This window comes from Simochromis diagramma, unplaced genomic scaffold (genome assembly GCF_900408965.1).
Source record: "Simochromis diagramma unplaced genomic scaffold, fSimDia1.1 OVJJ01000334.1, whole genome shotgun sequence".
NCBI classification, from domain to species: domain Eukaryota; kingdom Metazoa; phylum Chordata; class Actinopteri; order Cichliformes; family Cichlidae; genus Simochromis; species Simochromis diagramma.
In genome coordinates this window covers 5,029,285-5,044,387 of record NW_024386764.1, presented here as the reverse complement: position 1 = coordinate 5,044,387, position 15,103 = coordinate 5,029,285, and the positions used below count along the sequence as shown (strand labels likewise).

The window sequence follows — 15,103 nt, the reverse complement described above, 5'->3', positions numbered from 1 at the left end:
GTGAAGTGGCTATGATCTCTGCAGAGATTATGCCAAATGCTGCATAACTAATCAGATAGTGCCTTACAGTGCGAATGGATAATGAAACATACTGCAAAGGCAAGCCAAGAGTTACTCAAGGCAAAGAAGTGGGATAGTCTTCAAAAGGTTTGCACTACAATCACATCTTGATTGTTTCAAATCCACTGTGATGGTGTACAGAGGCAAATCTACAAAAACTCGGTGTCTCTGAATTTAAAGACCACTTTATATGAAAATGTACACTAAACATACACCTCAAAGAGAGTCAAAGGTCCCATGTCAGTTTTAGTGCAACTGTAAGTATAGTTATGAAGGACATGTACCTCCAAAATCTTGTTCTTTTGCCCCTCGTTGACCTTCCCTGCAAGGCAGCAGTGTGCCAGAGCATTTTGGATGATGTGCTTGTTAGATTTGGCGCTGGGCTCCTTGTACAGCCTCGGTCCTGAAAGAAAAACGGAGGCAGGGAGATCAGGATGGGACTGTTGCCATAGCAACCACTCCAGTGATGTCAAAGGAAAGACTTGTTTGCTTGGTTTTACTCTTTCTGCTGCTGAATCGTGTATGACGATAGCTAAGGGTAGGGTTACCAGTTAGTCTGACAGAGGAATGTGAGCTATTTGAATCAGAAACAACTGTTTATATCATTACTTTGAACTGCAATCAGTACAAAAGGAAACCCTGCTTCAGACAATGAGATCAAGATAAAAAATTAAAAAAACTAAAAAACAAATCTCCAATGGATAGAACAAAGATCTAATTTAACAACTCTATGTTGTGAATATTTGCCACTTTTGATATGTGTCTATAAACTAAGACGTGTATTGAGTTAACCTACCAGTGTACTCTGTATTTGATGTAACAGAAGAGGTGGTGGATCCATTTTCCCAGTCCTTTTCTCCATTCCTGCTGCTGGAGCGACTGGGGGACAGGAAACCATCAGCAGAGTCAGGCCTAGAAAACACACACACACACACGCACACACACACACACACACACACACACACACACACACACACACACACACACACACACACACACACACACACACAGAGCGTTAGTTTACCTCTCTGGATGTGTGCTGATCCTGAACACTCAGCACAGCATACTGCAGGCACTGCTATTCAGTTCAGTTTGGTCATCAAAAGAAAGGACTTGGTTTGGGTTTTAGCTGTGTGACAAAGTCACGATAACCAGGGCAGCAGCAAAGCTTGCAAGCGCAGGCAGTGAATACAGTTTGGTGCATTAAGCTCAGTAAAAAAGGTCAGATACATTTTTGTGCAGGATTTGGCATTTACTTGCTCTCACTGTAAGACTCTTTGCATTTGGAGTATTTTAACTTCACAATATTAAATCAAATTCTGCTTTTTACATGGACACCACCAAATTACATGATCTGTGCCATGCATTTGTAAATATAAGCAAAGAAAATGCAAAGTAAGAGCAATTAGGCCAACTTGTGCAACTAAACTGACCATATTAACAAGTCATTTCAGCTTTCTTTGAATAAAAAAATGTGTTTATGACTTGATAAGATGGATGCTCTACCTCGGGTGTGCATTGAGTTTGTCAAGCAGTGGTTCTGAATAAATCACCTGGTGTTTTATCAGACGTAAATAACCAAAGCAGGTGTGGACATTGGCGAGAACAGCACAGCAGAAGGGTAAGCAGGAAAGAAAAAAGTGATTGCTTTGTGATGGTGATACTGAAGGAAGCATAGCGGACCTGCTTTGAAGTTAGTTATGAGTGTCTTAACAAAAAAACATTTGCTTTTGCTTAAAGTGCTTACTCAATCCCTAACAAAACCCATTGTGGTCTAAAGGGTTTTCAGTGCAGGATTGGGCTCAGGACAGCATGAATTGCCTTTAAGATTTCACCGTCAACCAGAAAAACTAACCTTCTCCTTCTCAGTTTAGGAGAGCCCAGAAAGTAGAAGAGACCGCTAGAGGCTAAACTAGAACTTCTGACGTGTCAAACAACATGAAAGGAAAGCGTTAAAAGGGAAGACTGAGAGAAAACAGGAAAAATGTTAGATCTGAGAGTTAGAGTTAGTCTGCTGGTCCAATTAAATGCACATCACGGCAGGTGTGAAGGATAAAACTCCTACTGTAACACCGGAGAGCACTTCAGCACGTGCTCTGCCTGAGAAGGCAGTGCGAGTTTACTCTGTACTATATATCCGGCATGGATTTAAGGCTCTTACAGCAAGTAGAAAAGGTTAAACCAGTAAAATTATTTACTGCTGAATGGAACACAAAAATCGAAACCAAGTGTTAAACCTTTGTTTCATTTTGGGGGAAAAAGAACCCAGTAACATCTCACCTTGCTGCTCTCTTCTCAGAGTGAACGCTGTCGTTGTCTCCCAGGTTGAGTGAAGCAAGGGACAAGGTGGAGACTGAAAAGACACGCTGGCGTGAACCTGCATGTGAGATAATCACACGTGGCACGACACAACACGACACGATTACACCACAGCACGAATGAAAACACCACCGGACTGTCCACGGTGTTTTGTGCCACCTGCGACAGCATTAGAGCCTCAGTGCTGCGACTGAAATGTCTCACAACCACAAATACATGCAAAACTGACTAATATGATGCATAATTAAACACATATTCAGTAAAATCAGATCATATAATGCTTTTTTAAAAATATACACATATCACACATGCATACACTGATGCTGCACTGCTTTCTTCAACGTGAGGTTTTAATTTATTTTAGAATAATTTTTCAGTATACTAATTATTATTATTATTGCATTAATATCAATGCCATATATTAGCTTGATATTTTTACTACATAAAACAGCATTTAAGGAAACATCAGGAACAAGGCAGCGCTCAGCTGGTTGCTTAACACAGTCTAAGGTGGCACAATGCACTGCAGCAGCGAGACACTGATGTGACAGACGAGATGGCATTGACCTCTCTAAGAGAGGGGGTCATCTCCATGGTTACCTGTGGCAGCCCTCACGGGGGTTTTGGGTGAGTCCATGCTGTCGCGATGGATAGACTTCGGTCGCCCTCGCCTCTGTTTGGCCCCTGCCGTGGGTCGAGGTTTAATGACGGTGTCCATGTCCTCCATCAGCTTCAGCTGCTTCCTCCGGAGGTACTCCTGCTTGATGAACTCCTTCCTGGCCTTGTCCTCCTCCTTCCTGACACGCTCCTCTTCGGCTTTCAGTCTGAACAGATGCAGGGATGGAAGGAGAGTTAGCAATAAGATACTTTGAAATGCTAAATTCACCATACAAGAGACAGCTGATCGATTGGTAAATATTGTACTGCACTGCTATTAAAAAGAGACTAGTTATTTGGCAAGATGTTGAACGTTAATCAGGTCTATAAGTCTTAGATATATTAAGCAAATATTGGGACATAATGGGCTTTAGAAAGCTGTGACGTTACTATTACTATCTTGTGATGTTTCATAAATGGACAGAATGAAGAAAATACATGGAAGATAATACAAAATGGAAACAAAAAATATGAGGAAAAAGTAGGAAAAAGATTCTAGTAAAGCATCAAATAAAATCTCAACAAACAAGTTAAATTTTTTCTCAGACGGACACACCGAGCTTCCTCTTTCTTCTGCTCCAGCTCAGCTTCCAGCTGCATCTTCTTCTGCTGGGTCTCCTTTTCCCTTCGCATCCTTTTCTCCAGCAGTGCAGCCCTCTTCTGCGCCATGTTCTCCTCTGCTTTTCCATCCTCCTGTAGGAACACAAGGCAGCTGGGTTAAAGTGTGTGTGTGAGGTAATGCAAGCTGCTGTGTCAATTTATGAATATTATACATTTAGCTGTTTATCTGTTTTTCATCAAGCAAAGTTGACCTTCTGTGATTGTGATGCAAATCCAGAGCTGGCAGAACCGAGTGTCATTTTGATACCCAGTAAATCCTTTTTATTGTTGTTTTGTTCAATCTAATCTGATATAATGAAGAGATGACTCTAAACCTGGATTGCGGAAAGGTCAACGTGCTTTTGTAATATTAAATGAAGCATTCAAAAGGGCTTGCAGAAGCCACAGAACAGAGGAATTTCTCAGGGCCAGAAAGAGCACATTCATTTGAAGGCTTTCTAAACACTTTATTATGCAACTTTGTTTCATGTCCCTGTGGTTAACGCTGTAATATCTAGTTCAGACTATAAATATAAACACATGTGATGAAATGAATTTGAATTCAGCTGTTTCTAATGGTAGCACAGCAAACTTCTAATGCAACTCAACTACAAATCTGATTCCTGTAGAGGTTAATTCATGTGACCGCTAATTGCTCATCCCTCTGTATCCACCCTCGTTTTCTAGCCGACCCATCTTCAGCCCCGTGTTTCCACAGCTGCGCCTGAATTATTCACAGCAGCCCCAGTTTTGTGACCCACATTGAAGCCCAGACAGCAGTTAGCAGCAGCCTTAGAAGCTATAAAGGGGAAGATGATACTATCCTCAAACAGCATATATCCTGTGCTACTTATCATCTTCACCTAGGAACAAAAACTGTTTCCCTATGAAAACAATCATTTCTGCCCAATTACAAATATGTCTGTAGGTTTTTTAAATTTGTTTTCAACTCAGCGACATGTTTAAATGCCACTCGGGTTGTGCGTGTGTTAATTTTTGTGATTTAGCCTACCTTGAAAAAGAAACCACGGCACAGCTTCTGTTCATCATCTAGGCTTTCCGCATCCCCCTGCTGCATCTCCAGGCTTTCATCCAGAGTTGGATCCTCTAGCGGTTTCACCACTGACAGAGGAACTTCAATCAAACTGCTTTTGGCTTGGCCAGACAATTCTGACTGGAAAGGGATCTCTGTTGGCATCACCGTGAAGGTCTCTACCACAGGGTGGGCTAGAACTTCAGGGAATGTTGACTCTAAAGTAGGTTTGAGCTCTATATCTGACTTCTGAGCTTTCTGGTAATCTGTTTCCATGTCAGTGGTCTTGGATTGGTGGGGAGTTTCTGTTTCCTGGGTTTGGGCATTAGTACCTACTTCACTTTGCTCTTTTTTGTTCTGCAGTTTTGGGGAGCTACAGGGGGAGCTGGCTATACCCACAAGCTCTCGCTCTGGGGAAAGGAGGGAATGTGTTTCCTTGTTTTTATCTGCAACTGGAGCGACCGTCTCCAAATTGGCGGTTGCGGGTTTCTCCCCCATGTAAACGAAGGAACTTGCCAGGGGCTGGCAGGGTGAAAATCGCCGTAGCCTTGGGATGCTATCGACAGACTGCGGCGCGGTTAGGACGCGACTGTAGGGGGCCAGCTTGAGCTCGCTGGGTCGAGGGGTGCGAGGATTACGTGAGTGGAAGGATGCAGATTTCCGTTTGATGCTGGTTGGAGAGCGATGGGTGGAACGAGGGGAGTCAGCTGGAGAAGAGGGTCCCGAGGATCGAGTGACGGCTCCGGCTCGACCGTGCTTCTGTGGCGAGGGGTTTGTATGTGGAGGAGGGATGACCCACGCCTGCTGCTGTTTTTGCTCCCTCATGGCCATGATTACTTCTTGCTGCTGAGCCAATCGCTGCATCTCAGTTTGGAGGAAGGCCAAAGAGTGGTTGAGTTTCTCAATTGAACGTGTATACTCTGTGAGATCCACTTCTGTCAGCTGAGCGTGGCTTTGTCCGCCTTCCTCACCTGCACCGGGAGATTTTTGCCAACAGGAAGCCGTGCTGCTTTGCTCTGCCCCGTCAGGTGTGTCTGCCTTGTTCCTCCCAAATTTAAAGGTAGGACTTGTACTTGCTGACTTTCCTTCGCCCTCAGTTTTTCCTCCCTCTTCTCCACTTGCTGCACCGTCACCTTTTCTCTTTACCACGTTTAGGAATGCTGAGTGGCCCATCTTTTGCCGATGCCTTGTAAAAGCTGCCTCCACTTTCTTCTTCTGCGCCTCAATAGCTTTCCGTTTCTCCTCGAGCCTCATCCGCAGCTGCACCATCTCTGTAGCCATGACCTGAGCGGGGTCATTGGGTGGAAGCTGGACAGGTGTGGGTGACGGCTGTGAAATAGGGGGCGGTGTGCTTTGTTGGCGGACCGGGCTGTGCTCCGGGGTCGGGGCCCATGAGACAGATAATGGGAGCCCAAATTCAGAGCCCTCCGGAGTGGTCTTCAGCGAGCTGCAGCTGCCCCTTCCTGAGTCTGGTGCTGATGGATTAAGCTTCTTCATCTTCTGCTCAGCAAAGCTAGTCATCTTTACTGCTGAAGGGGATTTGCTTTGACTGCTCGGGCAGGGGCTCGGCGTGTCCATGTCCAGCTCCATGTTCACAGAGCAGTCTTTCAGAGAGGAATCTTCATCCAGCATGTCCTCTGTTTGGATATGGATGCCAGTGTCCACTTCTGTGGTGTCCGTTGTGCTCAAAGGTCCTTTGGAGTCCACCTCTGACACTGGATCTAAAGCACCAACGCCGGCACCATGTTCCTGACTATGCAGAAAGAAACCATTGTTGATGCCCTCCACTGGTGGCCTGGTTGGGCTTTGGATAATCTGGAGGGCTTCCTCCGTGGACGGAGTTGTTTCTGTAACTCCTCTGTGTCCGTTGGAGTACCCTTGTTTGCTCGGCTCCATGCCAGCAAGGCTGTCTGGGCAGCCTTCCTCTTCAATGCCGACACTCTGACCATTCACTGGCTGGAAGGACAGGTTGCGCTTCATTCCACGGGGCATGTGAAGGACCTTGAAACCAGAACCATCATCCGTGCTGACAGACCTGACCATGCCACGTGTGGAGGGAACAGTGGCAGGCGCAGACTCCTCTTTATCAAAGGGGATGTCAAAGGACACACCGTAAGGCCCAGATCTTAACACAAAAAACAAAACAAAAAACAACAAGAAATTGTAATTTAATTTAGCAGATTTGGTTAACAAATGACAAAAGGTTAGACATAAAGAGGGCAATGATAACACTCACCTCTTCTCTTTTGGCCAGGTACCGAGATTGCCATCAACAAAGGACATCGAGGTTGACCTCTTGATCTCTCCTGTAAGACGCATATGATGAGTAACAATCACAACAGAATGCTTTTGTATATACTTTGTATGTATTTCCATAAATAAATATAATCACCTGAGTTTCGGGGCTGGGGCCGCAGGGGTAAACTTGAGAACGAGAGAGACAAACATGATGATGGGAACTGAGAATTTTCTGCCACCTGATTTCTTGTCATTGTAACTTGGTGCTAACATACCTGGGTCTTTCAGGGCTTGGGGGCCTTTCCATAAAACTCTTCTTAGTTGCCTTGGAGATGGAGATTACAGGGAAATTCTTCAAGAAGGATGAGGGCTCTGACGTGATAAGACAAATAAAAATGATCGCACTGTGGTTTTTCAATAGACACAATGTAATATTGCATGATCCTTATCTGATTAATTTGTGTATGATTCAGAGAAAAAACATTACCATACTTAGTTACTGCTGCTTCGCTACAAATCGTGACACTAGCATGACTATAGCTACTTTAAATTTAATTGAAACGACATTACATTTTAGGTTAGCTTTCCCCTTCATCCATAATTTACAATGATTTGTGTTTATTGGAATTGTGTATGTTGGAATGAACGTCTGACCATATGGTTGATTAGGCATTTATGTTCGATCATGTACGCTTTAATGTCTGAATTTTATTCAAAACTGTGAAGCAATTTGTGTCTCTTTGAAAAATGCTATACAAATAAAGTTGCAGGGTTAGAATTTCACACTTGCCTGTGCCTTCGGTATCAAGCTTTCTTGGTTCCACAAATGACGGTTTGACCACCTCAAACCACCAAAACAGCTCTGCCATGAACGCCAGGTAGTTATTCTGGGGAGGAAAACAAGAGCAAGATTGAAACCATTCAAAAACACGTAAATGTTACAGCACAGAGAATAAAATCCGGATGAGTCCAAAACAGCTTCATTCAACTGCATTGTCTGATTTGTCCAGCAGGTGTCTCTGTTAAGCTGAGGTATCATAAACTTGTATTGTACCCTGTGTATATATGACTAATTAGTTGATAGAATATCCTCTTTAAGAGAAACATGCCTCACAGTTCAAACGACTGTAGAGTCATTTACAGGGAAATTATATTTTCTCTGTGTTGGCTCAGGCAATGTAAATGATGCTAAAGCAAATAGTAACAGTGCTAGTCGAGAAGCGATTAAGACATTAACCTCATTTACAAAATAGAGGTCACCTGCATCCAACCTGAATGAGACTGAGAGTCAGAGCTCAAAGGGATTTAACACTGCTGTGCCAGGTCATGTCCACGTTTGAATTGGGTCAACATACACGAGGAGGTGAAACTGCTGGAGGAGAGTGCACTGCGCTGCAAAAAAACATCAATCTTACAAAGTCCCTGACTCAGTATTTCATTCTCCCAAAGCACTGTTGTTTGTTTCCTTATAATAATGGGAAAAAAGCTTATTCTCTAGAAACATTGCCTTTCTTCTGCTCCCTCTTTCTAAATTCTTTCAACCTGTCACTGTCTTGAAACAAAGAAATGACCAAATAACATGTCTCCAATCCAAACAGATGAGATTCATTTACAGTAATCAATTTATGCTGAATGATCAGGCCAAATTGTACAGTTTTTCTTTATTCACTCACAGACACACACAAATGCAAATGAGTGGAGTAAAGCACGACCTTGAGGAATCCCACCCTCTACCAGCTCTCAGTCCACGGTCTCCAGACAAAGACAATGGTGCGTGCTCCAGCTCTAAAGAAGCCTGACTCAAGTCATGAGCAGCATCTTTCTGTACCAGTCAAACACCAGAGCGCACGTGTCAACTGAAGCACAAAAGCACACCAGGAAGGACGGAGGCAATTAACACCAGCACCCTGGTTGGCTGGAGGGGGGGGTGTTACTGCAGCATTTCACATGGTTTTGTTTCCCGTCTAATTCACATGCGAGCGTGCAGGGCTGCAAGAAGACGAAAAGGTGTGTCTGCTGCAGAATGCTGCTCCGCTGGTGTGAGAAGCAGTGGAGCACATGGTTAACAAAGTCGTTAGAGTTGAGTAAGCAAAGAATTACTAATGAACTCCAAATCAAATAGTGCTGGTTACCTTTTAGGTGTGTTCAGCATGTGAAGCACTCCTCAGAAGAAAGAAAAAGCAGGAAAAAAAATGACTGAATGAGAAAGAGACAAAGATCTCCTGTCATCCGCCCTTCCCAGATTGGTGCCACCAGCTTACTTGTTCTCTCCTCCCATCTGTTCGCCCGACTACTACTGACACACCAGGTGTGAGTGTTTTTGCTTAATACCCCCAGCCTCAGCACTCACACACACACACACACTCAGTCTGATCCCTTAAACCAACCACTGCACCACCACCACACCTATCTCCCCAGTGAATGGCATTACTGCCTCGTGGGTTGCCAGGTCTGCAGCATTGCCAAGTTCCCTGTCTGCAGATTTGAGTGTGTGCCGCTCAGAATGAAGTCAGATTGGTGATTACTAGAAGACTAGAAGATCAGAGCTGAGAGTGGTGGGGTGGGGGAAGCTAATCCACTTTGCGGGTATAGGAATAAACACCCTCCCCCTCCTCCCCTGTATGTGCCACACACATACACAACAGTGAAACATTCAAATGCATAGGAAAATATATACCAACAAAGCCCCTAGAAATGATGTTGAAGATGCGGCCTATAGCCACACAGTGAGCATTCAGAGGGAATTAATCTTAACAGTCACTGGGCCAGAGGGTTGATTAAAGGATCTACGTCCAGCAGCCAGCCAGACAGATTCACTCCAATCTGGAAAAACCACCCTTTGGTCTATCGCCAAGTTTATCAGACAGCTGCCAGACGCCTATTGAAAGACGGTAGGAGAAAACATTTGGATTTTTAGAAGCGATTGCTCAGAGACACGTAGTATCGAACAGAGAAATTATACTAGACTGCAATGTGTGTTGACTACAGCCACGGCTATTATATGTAATCCTGTGTGCCACTTTAGGTCAAAGGAGTAAAAGTGCCATCCTTCACTGCTGACAGTCAGACCATAAACAAACGACTAATTGAGAATCACGTTGAAGAGGGAGATTATGAATTATTGTAAGTGTGTTAACTGCCTCCTCAGGGCAACCGCAGCATGTTTGCGAGGAACCTCGTGGTACAAAAGGAGCTGGTGAATTTCATTTATCTTCCTTGAGTCCACAGATAGCCACTATGATGTGTGAGGAATTAATTAAACATAGAGCCAGTAAATGGGAGCGGGTTGGGTGATTTAGTGGTCTGGTGTCCATTAGCAAAGAATGGCCTTAGGTAATGTATGTGATATATGGCTTTTGGGTTCCTTACAGAAAGGAAGAAAGTGTTTTGCTTCTTACTAAGGTATACTGAACAAAATGTCAAGTCAACCTGTCATCACCATACATGCAAATTTTGTGTACCTTGAGAGGAAAGAGTGCAGACTCTTAATCTTGGAGAGGGCTACATATTTACCAGAAAGAGACCTGGTGTCTGACATGAAGATATCAGGCAGACTAGTTTGGGGGTGTGTGGGCAATAAATGTTCCCACTGTAACGCTTCATGCTCTTTTCCAATTTTCTGCATCTGATTTCTTAGGAAGACTGATAACATCTATTAAATGATCTTCTCCACACCAGCTAGAGTTGATCATTTAAGCTAAACTGTGGCATCTTCCAGGTTCTCTCTTTACTGCAATCCTATATTCTGATGCACTTTATTGTCACGTGTTATATCTTATGAATTATGACTATTTTAATGTCAATCAATTGAGAAGTGTGTTTTTAACTGTGTTTGGAAACCACCAGCTCTAATCTCCGCTAACCACATCTGGCAGCAGCATTAGCAGAGGGACACTTTCACAGAGGCGAAGTATGAGTCTATTGTGTGTGTTACTGTAACACGTGTGCCCAATCTTGTCATCACTTTCTCAAAGATACTGTCCCATTTACTCTGTTTCCTCGCTCCTTCTCCTTCCTAATTGTTTCAGACTGTGTTATCACACCTTCTTGTCGCTTCTCTCCCGTTTCCACTTTTTTCCACATCAACACCTCGTGCACCTCCCCTCCCCTCTAAGTGGAGGCTCATTCTCTGTAATATGGTCTCCATCAGCGTGCCGAGCAACAACATACAACCACCGAGGGTGTGACTCCCTGCAATCTGGGTCAAGGTTACTGAATCTAACTAGTTCTGTGTGCACTCGTGTCTGCCGCGCTGCTTCTCTCAGGCAATTACTGTGCCTGCTGAGACTGCTCTACCCCTCCTGAAATCAGTGTCAGCAAAATGCTGCTAATGGCTGGTTCACAAAGCCTGGTGATTATTTTTTTGACACCATGTTGAAAAGAATGCATGTGCTTTGGGCTGAAATTGATATGTTTCTTTTTGCTCTTTTTTTTTTTTTTTTTTTTGAAATTTTGTGCAAAATAAAGCATGTAAAGGGCACTTTCCTCTAAATATGAATACATTTCATTACTTTAAGCATATAATAATACTTTCAATACTTTCTACCTTCATCATTTTGCTGGATTTCAGCTTCAAAACTGCTTTTTTCAGCGTGTTTCCTTTAGATATTAGACATATTTTAGTCAGTTTGGACAGTCCCCTGAGGTTTGTCCTTTCAATGACCTGTATTGTGTGTGTGCTCAGAGCTCTCCTACATCTGAGGACATGCTGAGGTGACAGTCAGGGAAAGTCAAACTTATCCAGACACATCAACTTATTTTTCCCCTGCCCGTGCAGCTCTCGGGCAAAACACACTGAGACCGACACACTAAAAACAAACTCATGAGCATGAGAGAGGGAACGTTAGATCAAACCACTGAGCAAACACAAGTGCACTGTGATTGTGGCAACCACTGGCTATAATGGCAATTTGATGAAAAATTAGTAGGTATGCAACAGAAATATATATATATGTATATGCAGTATGGACACCAGCTGACCAAGTAAACATACTGAAATGTTGTGGATTCAAAGAGAGAGTGGGACATTAGTGAGAGGGTAAAATAAGCTCTTTCCTGTGTGTCTCGAGTGACCTATATATGTTTTTATGGTAACGGCAGAAAAGCAGGGCTGAGCTTAATGTAAAATGCGGACTGTCTCCATGGCACTCCAGCTGCAATACACATTCATACACCAAGAAACCACACACACACAGAGAAACAACAGTGTTATAGACGAGAGAGGACTGAAGGATTTATAAATCAGAAAGGTCTCTGTCAAGAGAAACTAATACTGTCTGAGAAAGGTCAGCAAACATGAGGAGAAACATCATTAGTAAAATTCCTTAAAAGCAGTGGCAACTTTTTAAATGAAATAAACGAGCAAAAGAAAAAGGATGGTTGGAGAAGAAGAAAGAGTAACTAGAGAAGGAAATTAGGAAATGAAGATGAAAAGAAAACAAACAATGGAAAGCAAGTTACAGGGCAGAAAAATGAACGCATGCATAGACTGTTTGGAGGAAAAGGCTGAGTGGAGCTCTCCAAGCTTGTGGCTGGTGAAGACGGATAGTTTGGACTGAAAGTTTCTTTTCCACAGCGTGACTCACCACACCGGCCTACACTGCTGCACACTTCTCTTGTTTCATTTAGCCTGAATCTAACACCGCACAGGGTTCTAATCTGTGTCGGTACAACGCTTACGAATAATTTTAAAGTGTTTTGAAAAAAAGTCATCAAGTCTGACTGGGACTGACATCGCAAACTAGTGTTTTAAATAGAGCAGGCGGCACTGCGGACAGGGTTTGGATTTTCTGCTAACAGACATTTTTTACTGGGTACCATTCTAACGTCTTAGCAGCTAAAATTCTATTTTTACAACACTGTAATGACTGAGAGTGAAGAATCTGTTTACAGTGAGAACCATGAGACCGCCAAGCAACCAGTAAACCAACAAACCAAAATCAGCATCACAATGCAAGCCTCAGATCACACCACAAACGCAAATGCAGTGCCTAAAAATGTATTCTTACAATCTTATATATTAACTTAAGCAAGTATTTCATTAGACAGTAGTACCTTGACGGTGGAGGAGGCGTAGAGCATGTCTTCCAGGCTGAAGTGACAGCAGCTGTTCAGGTTGTCTTTGCAGAAGTCTTGTATTAGCTGCAGGTTGTACAGTCGATCAGCCAGACTCATATTCTCCTTCAGGCAAACATCTGGGAGGGCAGAGAGATCCATCAGGTGTCACTGTGACGGAGTACGAATTTGATGATTGAAGTCGGTCTGGTTATAATGCAGACGTCAGTGTTTTCCTTTTTACTGTGCTGACAGTAATATTTAAGATCAGTGATGGAGCGCGTTCAGAACAATGCTGTGTCTCTTTTTTAGGAACTGCTGAGGCATTTAAAGCGTAAAGTTTTGAGAACGTCTGCCTGACCAATCAAAACACTCCACAGTAGGCATCAACTGGTGGTTGGACGTAAGGTAATTACATCACATTGCTGATGAAGTGTGTGTAATAGCTGACCAAACACACACAAACACACCCCCACACTACATACATACACAGTCATTTATCCAAGCTGAAACAATCACAGGAACAAAAGATCAATCAGGAAACACTGTTCATTTAAACATGGTAAACAACGGTCCCTGATTGATTTTTGTTCCCCTCATTGTTGTCTGTGCGTTTGCATATTTGTCCTGATATTAACTCGGCTCTTTGGCAACATAATGTGATTATCTTGAGTCTATTTTGATGTTTGATCTATTGAATAAACCATTAGCTCTTTCCCTCATAAAGACAACATTTGACGACCTCCCCCTGTACTCTGAATTATGAATTTTGACACCTCAATATGTACCAAAAAGATGCATTTTGGGTTTAGTTGTTTGGTCAAATAAGCAATTAACTGCTGGTAGATACATTACTGTCATGTTGTACTTTATTATCAAGCCTCCTTTAACTGCAAATTCCACTGACCCACCCACGCTCCTCATGCTTGTTTCTTACCATCCAGTGGCAGCAGCTGAGGACAGTAAAAGTGCAGCAGTGCACCCAGGGCCGAGCCATCTGTGCTGTCTTTTAGCAGGTTGTCCACTGGGGGGATCCAAGGAACTGGCTGGGTCGAGGCCTGCTCCTTCCTGTAGCGAGCCTGCAGAATGTAAAGTACTATAAACCCAGGCGCTTGAGCAAAATTACCAAGCCTACACCTACAGCAGGTATTAAGCCAAATTCCTCCTGCTGTTTCTTACCGTTTCACTAATGACAGCAGCAAAATTAGGGAAGTATAATGAAGCTTTAAAGCAGCAACAAGCGCTGAAAGGCCTCATTGAATTCACTCATGTATTAAAGTAAGTGAACGGCTCTGGAGCCTTGTTGGAACTGAAAGGGAAAAAGAACTGGCACGAGAATGAAGAGAGCTGCATGACTGAAGTAAGTATCACTGATTATTATTCCAGATGTCATGACGTGACCTTAATTATTTTCTCCTTGTATTACAATGAGCTCTTGTTTATGTGGACCATCTTCATCTTCATACGGATTGAGGAAGGAAAAACATTGAAATATTGCCATTTCCTTATCAATTTGATATTTATAGTAACTGTGGGAGCTTCTAGATTTCTAAAAGCCAATAATAATCAGTGATTTCCCAAGATTTTATAGTTCAACCTTCCAGTTAGCAATACAAGGAAGCACGTTAGAGACACAAATAATGGCTATATTGACTTTTGTAAACTCAGGCTCATATACAGAACATGGTTAATGATGGACACTCAGATATTAACTGTCATTTACAGCCTACTTTGTCTGCTTTAAATTAAGAAAAGCAATAATCACATGCATACAGCACTTGTAAATCAAAACAGGAGAAGAGAGAAAATATCTGGTTTATATCACAGTGACTGAGTGATGCACACATGACAAAACGATGGCGATCGGACAGAAAGAGCAATGAAAGACAGTCACTCTGGACACAGATGAAAGAGCAGCGCACTGATTAGTTCACTTACAGGCACAAGCTTCATGTACCACTTGGTTGGAGACTGCAGATGCACAGCAAAGGGAAAAGACAAACAGCAACAAAGAAATACCCGTTAGTCAGATTAGTTAGTAATGGGATTAGTATTACAAGCAAAGACATGACAAACCTGCACTTTTTTCAGAGTGTACAAAAAGACTGTATACAGCAGGCTGTTACTGATTACACATATATT

The 15,103-nt window shown here is 43.0% G+C and overlaps 1 protein-coding gene across 7 annotated transcripts in view; it reads right to left on the bottom strand.

The window, feature by feature from the left end:
• The window catches only part of camsap2a (calmodulin regulated spectrin-associated protein family, member 2a), a 41,761-nt gene that overhangs the window by 1,068 nt on the left and 25,590 nt on the right, over positions 1-15,103 (bottom strand). Inside the window, exons 5-18 of one of the 7 annotated variants that reach the window (XM_040032628.1) lie at positions 14,900-14,932; positions 13,899-14,040; positions 12,962-13,101; positions 7,698-7,794; positions 7,183-7,279; positions 7,062-7,093; positions 6,906-6,975; positions 4,649-6,794; positions 3,593-3,729; positions 2,980-3,203; positions 2,341-2,437; positions 1,916-1,981; positions 857-972; positions 345-463 (exon numbers count right to left, since the gene is read on the bottom strand). In XM_040032628.1, coding sequence (XP_039888562.1) covers positions 345-463; positions 857-972; positions 1,916-1,981; positions 2,341-2,437; positions 2,980-3,203; positions 3,593-3,729; positions 4,649-6,794; positions 6,906-6,975; positions 7,062-7,093; positions 7,183-7,279; positions 7,698-7,794; positions 12,962-13,101; positions 13,899-14,040; positions 14,900-14,932 — 3,516 coding nt within the window. The remainder of the gene's footprint in view (positions 1-344; positions 464-856; positions 973-1,915; positions 1,982-2,340; positions 2,438-2,979; positions 3,204-3,592; positions 3,730-4,648; positions 6,795-6,905; positions 6,976-7,061; positions 7,094-7,182; positions 7,280-7,697; positions 7,795-12,961; positions 13,102-13,898; positions 14,041-14,899; positions 14,933-15,103) is intronic. The other 6 variants (XM_040032635.1, XM_040032653.1, XM_040032657.1 and 3 more) reach the window with 6 other exon arrangements.